General features: G+C 41.2%; 1 protein-coding gene across 1 annotated transcript; it reads right to left on the bottom strand.

Annotated features, from left to right (window-relative positions):
* Positions 1–1966: 1966 nt before the first annotated feature.
* NRBF2 (nuclear receptor binding factor 2) lies at positions 1967–6004 on the bottom strand. The gene is made up of 3 exons (XM_009889801.1): positions 5977–6004; positions 4647–4687; positions 1967–3500 (listed from the first exon to the last, which is right to left on the bottom strand). Exons 1-3 carry the CDS (start codon positions 6002–6004, stop codon positions 2784–2786), a joined length of 786 nt encoding a protein of 261 aa, XP_009888103.1. The 3' UTR covers positions 1967–2783.
* Between the last annotated feature and the right edge of the window lie 2752 nt (positions 6005–8756).

The raw sequence follows: 8756 nt of genomic DNA on the forward strand, positions 1-8756 counted from the left end.
CAAACGTTCCGAAAGCGGCGACCGAACGCGCGGAAAGCGGCTACCCGGGGAGGGGAGAGTAGGGTCCCCCCCGGCCGGGGGCGGGGGCGACGGACGACGAAGGGAGCGCGGAAAAGGAGCGTGAACAATAACGCCAACTAACCCAGAGGTGCAGGGAAGGAAAGCCGGGCGGTTTTGTCACTTCATGATGGCGGAACTCAAACAAGCTGAAAGGCAATCCTAATTTAAAACAGTTTTAAATTGTTGGGGCATAAACTAATTGCTGACACACATTAGTGAAGAATTTCCTCAGAATTATCACTATATATCTATAAAACTTGTCCTCTAGTGGTGAGTATTCCTCTATACAACCTTTCATTCTTTAAATGAACTGTGGGATTGCTAAACTCAGAATTCAGACAGAATTCCTTACTTGGAAAAATTAAAATATTTTATCTTATTTCATACGCTTAGCCTTTTCCCTGGAATGTAAAGAATTTTATAAGGAAAAGTCATTATTGAATGGATTCTCAGGTGTAGGATGTTCTACAAACATCCCGTGCTGCTAAAGGGGTGATCCTACCTGCTCCCACACGCCTGTCTTTCTGTAGGCGTCACGGCCGACAGCGCTGCAGCGTGGAAGGGACGGAAAGAAGACGCTGGCAGCGCTCGGGCCCTCCTTTCTGCAGGAGCCCCTGTGCTGTTCACTAGGCCATGGTCTGACTCTTTACTGGTATCACCTGCTCTGGCTCTAGGAGAGTCTCTGTATCACACAGAAATACTCAGCTTTCCACATCACCTTCATGGGGCTTGTGTAACGCTAGCGGTGCTTGTACTGCAGCTCGGAGCTCCTCTCCTATTAAAGGAACGTTGCACCCAGTCTCCTTTCTGCATCGCTCACGGGAGTGGAAAACTCGTGCTAAGCCACACTGCCTGGAGTTTGGTTTCAGCAGCAGTCATGTGTTGAGTAGGCAGACTGCAAGAACAAACAAACATTTGCATTGCAGGAGGGAGAAAAGTTTTAATAACACTTTCAAAAGTAGCAGTGTGGAGTTTTGCCCCTGCTTCCTGTGGATCTGGTGCTTTGTTTATGCAGCTCTATATGAAGGGACAGTTTAGTCTTAAAAACAGAAGGCAGAGCTTGCAATTCCCCTAGCCCCCTCCTCAAAGAATGCTGACTCTTCAGCAGAGGTAGCCAGGCTAAAAATGGCTAAAACTGCTCCAACTGAAAAATAACTTTTCCCCCCAGCAAGATTAGTTCCCTGCTACAGTTCAGCACAAGGGACCTCCTCTAACGAACTTATCTTACCTTTGTTTCCGTAGGCTTTTCCTAGCCTCCAGTCCCTACTCGCCTTCAAGTAAGCATAGCAGACAGCAGGTATACAGAGGTAAGGGGAGAATTTGCACAGCAGTAAGGCGTTCTTGCTGCACTTCCAAATCTATTCTGGAAGAAAAATGTACCCTTAGACAGCAAGCTTACCTTGCAACAGCACAAGAATAACTTAAAATGGGGTAGCTTGCAACACTTAATGCTTTTTGTTAATCAGTAACAGCTGAAGTTAATTAATGCCTCCACTCCACATCGCACCACCCCTCCTCGGGAAAGCCTGGGCTCAGGTAACACCAGTGCAGGGGCTGCACTCTCCCCTCAGAAACCAAAACCCTGAACGAGTGTGTGTAGCTCTCACGGCAATGTTCGTTCAGCGCCAGGTCACCTGTCCCTGAGCAAAACCAGCGTGCTGCTTCCTCTGACACTTCAGTGCTCTGTAGGCGTTAGAAGGCAGCTATTAGCCAAGTCACTTCACATACAGGCAAGGCCCTCCGAATTCATCCCAGCTTTCCCATATTTGCTGGACGATGAACACAGAAGTTCAGCCATACACGTGTACTAACACTGTTAGTATAAATCTTAATTTGTGGTTTGTTTGTTTTTTTCTTTTTAATACTCTGCAACATTTGTAGAGATTTAACACACGTTTAGTGTCAAAACACCTTGCTTTTATTTTCATATCCTTTTTGAATCAGGTTAAGCTGTAAACAATTTCTTTTTCAATCAAATACTGCCAACTAGAATTACTTCCATTCATGCATCACTGAAAACAAAAAGGGTATTTTTCTTTAAGTATAGATTTTTCTTTTTTAAACAATGTCACTTTATACAGAAACCAATAGCTAGATTCGATGCACCCTGATTAGTTATGTAAACAGATAACCCAAAAAAAACTCGTCAACAGAACTAATAAGTTGGTTCCTTCATAGAATGGAAATTAAAATCGCTCCTGACTTGAGGTTAACATGGTCAGGAGTCATAGAGCGTGGCACATAAATCCATCTAGGAGGTGTATAAATTGCACTGTATCTGAATTAACAAAGTTATGCATAATGAAATGCACAGTTTAAATTCATGCTAGAAAGCATTTTTCAATATGAAGTGGTAGCCAACTGGCAACCATAACAGTTAGGTTCTGCACCATCATTTATGGCATTATAGATAACTATTACCTATAGCATACTTTTAAACCCTGAAGGATTGTGTTACTTGAAACATTCTCCAGGCAGTCATTTGGTTTGAAACATTGGGAGAAAGACTAAAGAGCTCGCCATCTTATACCCATTATGGTACCTTTGACTTCTATGAAGTAGATCAGATATGGTGTGTGTGTTTCACAGTAACAAGGTTGCTTTAATGCCTTTTCTCCAACAGTAGGATTGTGTTAGATGTTTCTGCCCTCAGATCACCATTGTCCTGGTGGTTTTCCCTTTTCTTAAGTTTGAGTAACTACATTGAGCACTTTTCCTGGTTTTTAACTATTCATCAGTCCTTTCAGTATATCTTCCGAAAATTCCAGCAGAGGGAGTTCAGGGGACGGGATGTCCAGGGGTGGAAGGTTGGGTATTGGAATGTCCTTTGCCTTCCCAGCAGTTGTTGCAAACTTCTGCCAAGTTGCAGCTGAAGAAGTAGCTTCTGAGTGTTGCTGCAGACCCCACAACTCTGACTTCTCGACGAAGTCGGCATCTACATCCAACTCCTTGTCTACTGGAGATTTTTGGAGTCTAGCTCTTTCTGCTTTTAACTGCTTATTCTCTCTCCTTAATCTCTCATTTTCTGCTACAAGAAATTCTATGTGCCGTTTCAAATCTGCGATTTTGGTTGCCTGCTCTTCTATTATTGTTTTGTCATCTTTTGGAGCTTTACTCCCAATACATGCTTCGACCGGCTCCTTTTTTTTCTGAAGCAGAAATAATAGTGTATCCGGGTCCCTGTCAAAGACTCCCTGAATATCCTGCGGATGTTTCTCTGTGGAAGGGCTGTATTTCTGAGTAACAGGAACCAATACGTTTTGATCATCAGAGTCTTCAGCAGATGGCTTATAAGAAGTCTGAAGATGTGCGGCTATTTCCTTGTCAGCATTCTGCTGGGCTTTCAGTTTTTCCTCCCTCTTTGCCCTTTTCCACCTCTCCTGGATGAGCAGTAACTGTTTCATGTGACTATCCCTTTGTAATTCCAGTGACAGCTGAGCCTGAGTAAGAAAAAGATTAAACAATTTAATTGGTGATCCCGAATCCCACCTGAATATTCACACAAGTAAAGTTACATGCAAGTAAATATTTACATAAACAGCACCACAGCATGCCTGAGGGAGGAGGAGGAGCTTTTGTTATTCAGAGACTAAATCCAACAAGAAGTGATCTCTGCTTCTACGAGGCAACAGATTCCGATACGTCACCCAAATTTAGCATAACTACTAAGATCGTGAAGGAGTGAGTTAACATTTGGTCTTTTTGGTTTGTTTGTCACTGACCAGGCTATGATAATACCTCTGAGTGGAGGCATTAGGAGTTCAACTGAACTATGACCAACACCAAGAAGGAAGAGATTCACTTGGCCTGCATAGCCACACTTTAGCTAACTCATAAAAACTGTTTGTATGGTTCTGTGATGGCATCTGCATAGACATATTAATGACACCCAACACTAAGCAGAGAAGTGCTCCAAGGCCAGATATGGCTCCAAATGATTCGGCCATATTTAATGTAGGGGGTGGCATGGTGGTTAATAACTCACAGGAACAACCCGGGTAGGAGGCTACCATTTTTCTACAAGAATGACCCTTTGGAGGAAAGACGGATGTCCGGTCTCCAAGGGTTATTTTCTTTGATAATACTGTTTACACTCAAAGCCTGGTGCTGTAAAAGTGCTGAGCAGACTACACTACTGCATTGAGAGATAGATTTGTGCAATGAATAAGGAAAGGTGGTTGTTCTGGAGATCCCCCAGTCAGGATGACTAAAACCAAAATTACAGACTGTAAATGAAATGCTCAGCTTTGCGTCTCAGCAAAACAGCCTAAGTGCCTCACAGCAAAAGTTAAAGATGAAACTAGTTTTATCACCTACTTGAAGATGCCTTGCAGACTAGAAACCATTGTTGGAGAATCCTTCTATGAGTTAGTAGTTTTCTTGTCCCTGCTCCACGTAAACTTGGAAAGACTCTCAAGGAAGACTAGCATCACTGCATTTGTAAAACACCTGGTGCAGTTGCCATGGGTTCAGAAAACTATGGGTAGGCTAATGCCTAGGAGGGGTATGATCAGGGCCACTATATGACACACAGGCGCACAACAGAGCTATGGCAGATCCTAGCGCCTGCTGCACTTTGGTCTCACCTGCTCCGACTGGGTCAGCTTCATAGCATCTGTAAGGTATGCTGCAGAAGAGAAAATTGATAAACATTTAGGACAAGGTTACAAAACCTTAACATTTCCATAAAAGTTAAGAAAAGATTTCAGACCTTCTGTGTTCTGAATCCCCACATAAAAGCAGCAGTCCAGAGGCAAAATATTTACCAAGTTACGGTGGCTGGAAACACCTGCTGTTTTTCAGAAGTCTGAGAAAATTACTGTAAGATCGTCTAATATATGCTACACCCTTCCCATGGCATCCTGTTGGCTCAGGTTGTTCCGATTTGTTTTTCAGAGGACAGCAGCCATTTCCAGAAAGTCCCAGAAGAACAACTTTCCCATGAAGGGAAGAAACACAGCTAAGGACCAGGCTTTTAACATACAGGCATTTTAAGACAAAATGTGGTAAGTAAAATCGTCTCATCCATGGCACACTAGTATTATGAAGTAATGCCTTTTAGTTATATTCTTGATGAAGAGGTATAGTCTGTAGTTCCCCACTTTTTTCAACTTCCCCTCCAAACCAGAAAAGGTGCTGGCTTACAGTTAGAGTAGCACTTCAGACTTTAAGCCCATCTTGCTAGTGCTGAAAATGACAAGATATTAGAAATTCTTGACCAAATTTGGAAGGATGTCAGATAATGGCATAGAATCATCAGATGAAAAAAAGCAATAAACATTCAATGCATTTCTGGGTTTTGTCTTGATATATGAAGTGAAGGAAACAAAAAAGAAAAGTCCACATATTAAAACGTAAGTGCTATCCCCTCATTGCTCTGAGTATTCATAAATATGAAAAAAACTATCACTTTCTCATTTTATGGTGTTTTCTAGTATTTATGAATGGGAAGTGAGCACGCCTGGTATCTAGGTTACAATGTTCAGAGTAGCCACTTATTTTGTCTCCGCACAAGCTCTGTCACTGGAAATGTCCTACTTGTTGCACCAATTAAGACCTCCTCTTTCTTCTTTTGCCAAGCAGTTGCAGCACTGTCAGATGGCTGATGGACTCCAACACAAATAATTAAGCGTGAGTAGTTAAATGGACAGGTAAATGCACAAAGGCTCACTTAGAAGAAGCTGTCAGTTGCAGCGTCTAGGCCTACAGTGCAATCTCTGTTTCACTTGAGTTCTGGAAAAGCTGAGCTCATCACCTGTTCTTAGCTGTCTTGATTCAGACTATAGGAAAGGGAAGCAAGTAAACTTTTGTAAGCAAACATTTGTCTAAGTGTTTCCTTTACCAACAGAAAAAGCAGGTGACCTCAGCTATAAAAGCAGTGAAGAAAATACAAAGCGTAAAGTGAAACTGCCTTACAGCAGGTTCCCAGCTGCAGTTTGTGCATGACACAAGGTGTTGTCTTCATCTTCAGTCAAGAACTGCCTTCAGAGTGATAACCACCCCCAATCAAAACAACTTTGGAAAGAAAGGTCTGACTTTAGCTGCTTATATGAGGAAAAAATGTTTCCAAAGGGTTGCTTGATCTGGACTGAAAAACGAATTCACATTTTAAGAATAAAAATTCTGCAAGTAACTAAATATTCTACTTACATGAAGCATGCAAATCTACAAATTGATTTTAAGAGCTGGAATGTGAGAAATATCTACTCACCAGCAGCTTTTCTGTGACAAGAAATTGCTTCTTCATATTTCCCTGCTGCCAACAAACGATCTGCCTTTCTGCTCTGCTGGTGGGCCTTAAAATAAAAAGAACATAACATCAGTGAGGGTTAACCGACAAATACTTATACCTGTTTTAAAAGTAATCAGTACATTGAAGAAACCTCTACTGATTCCAATTCTTAAGCTTTTAGGCTCAGATCTCCCAATCCCTTTCAAGCTTTATAATTTGATTTCTTCTTTGATACTACCTTACAAGAATCTATACTGTACGGGGAAGAACTGAAGTTTGTTAATGCAGCAAAGTTGGTGTGTATACAACAAAATCCTTTTGAAGCTGTTCCTCAAAAATTACACGTTCTCCTTTATAGGCAGACATTTATTGTAGTTGTATAAAAAGACCAGCAGGCCATAAGAAGTTATGAGAAGCTGTAAGTATCTAGGACCAATTTACCTGGCAGAATGCAAGATATTTGGATTATGTTACAGCTTACAGCTGGTTTGACATTTTCTGCTGCTCCATGCCCAAGAGGCTTTCCCTCTTGGGTGAAGAAATTGCAAAAGATCTTTGGGTGTTTTTTGTTTGCAGCTTACACCAGTTAACAGAAGCAGCACAGCCATAAAGATATCAAAGTCACATTGTTGCTGTACAACATTTAAGTCTATACTAGTATTTGTAAGCCACTAATGTAAACCACTAAGGTAGACTAAGGATGTTGCTGAAAGCAAGCAATTGATGCAAGTATTTGCGTATGCTCAGTGAGAAACAGTATTGCATAACCAGCACTGCAACATTCATGAAAGCAAGTCTTTTTGTCTTTATGACAAGACATGAGTTTTATGGTCCTTCCTCCAAGACAAGCTGTGTAATATGGAAGGCTACAGTGGCAAGACTGTCAGTAACACAGAAATTCATCACTGCTTTACTACATGTTGAGTTTGAAGTAAAGAGAAACCAGGTACTGGGCACTGACATTGTGAAACAACACAAGACACGAATCTGAAGAAAGTGTTGGCCTGTTTCATTGTTTAAGATTACTGTTTCTCAATAGAGCCTTTACCAAATCCATACAGACTGAACCTCTAGGGGAAACAGAGCTGAAAGCCCGAAATCTGCCTCTGTAATTCTGTCTCTGCCCCATACAAATTCTCTATTCCCTACCTTCACCCAAATAAAGGCATAAAACATCAGATTTCAGATGTTTGGTGAATATAAGTCATGTTCCAGCATCAAGATAAAACTGAGCACAGGACGGTAACACTATTCTATCAGGACTAACACGATACTTATACTAACATTCATTTTAAAATGTTCCAAAATGCAGGTCAATTTCTTCATCATCTTTGTCCTCTAAATTGTCTTATCACCTAGAGTGTTACTCTAAGTTCAGTTTTCTACCCGAACTTTAGCAGCTTTGGCACCACAGAAGAGAATTACTTTGACAGAAAACACTTTTGGGCAACAGCTGTTGTTAAGGAATCCCTGGAAGTTGTATCACTGTATTTAGACATTTGGGTTTTCTAACACTGATTTCATCTGCTAATGTAGAATGTTCTTAAAGAAAACCCCACAATTCCTTGATTCTTCGCAACAAATATTTCAGTTATAGTCTTCTTCCTCATCTTCATTCAATCATCAGAGCATAGTCAGCATTCCCTGTTTCTTCTGCCCTGAGGTTAAATAATTTCAGAAGAGGAAGTGTTTTTCTATTGGAAAATCATCTATTTTATGGCCTTTTTCCATGGACTCCTACTGAAGACATGCCCAAAAGATAAACTTATTTCCCACAGGAATGAACAAGCGGTATCAGCTCATATGGAGCCACCTCCTCTGTTATTCATGGCAGCTCATTCAGTTACAAATCCGCTATGTCATGGATGCAAAAACACCTGAGCTAGCTCCTTGCAAAACATTTTTTCAATAAGCGAGTATTGATACAGCTGCTTCTGCAAACCTCATGGGGAGATCTAAAAAAAAAAAAAACAGGGCAAGTGGAAACAGGGTAGCTAGAGACAGAAGAGCCAAGAAACCAATTCAACGAGCCAGGGGCCTGGTTCCATTTATTAGTTTCCACATATAATAACTTGAGTCTGACTCTGTTCAAAGGTTATTTTCATATGTTTTAAACTATGGAGCATGATCTTACAAATCACTTAAGCACATGCAGAACACTTGAGAACAGTCAGTTGTTATTTGATTGAACAATTAAATTATTTCCATTCTCAATTAACTCCCATTGAAGCTGAAGGGAGTCTGAAGGAGTTGGGCTAGACTGTGAAGAAAATTAGGAAAACAACAGTCCAGAGACGCTAGCAAAAAGAAAAGCTAGGATCCTTTGATTACAAGGCCAAAATGCCTTTCTTGCTGTTACATCAAAATATATAGACGTCAAGCCATCTTACACTGATGCAGAGCAACAGACTTCCCCAGTGGAAACAACAGGCACCGCAGCAGAGAAAAATCAGTTTCAGCAGAG

This window comes from Charadrius vociferus, unplaced genomic scaffold, assembly GCF_000708025.1.
Source record: "Charadrius vociferus isolate BGI_N301 unplaced genomic scaffold, ASM70802v2 scaffold738, whole genome shotgun sequence".
NCBI lineage: Eukaryota > Metazoa > Chordata > Aves > Charadriiformes > Charadriidae > Charadrius > Charadrius vociferus.

Coding starts and splice junctions, on each gene's coding strand:
- NRBF2 (XM_009889801.1), bottom strand. CDS start 6,004: ATGCACAAACTGCAGCTGGGAACCTGCT. Junction 4,688..5,976: donor ACTGCAGCTGGGAACCTGCT/GTAAGGCAGTTT, acceptor TCTCTTCTGCAG/CATACCTTACAGATGCTATG. Junction 3,501..4,646: donor AGCTGACCCAGTCGGAGCAG/GTGAGACCAAAG, acceptor TTTCTTACTCAG/GCTCAGCTGTCACTGGAATT.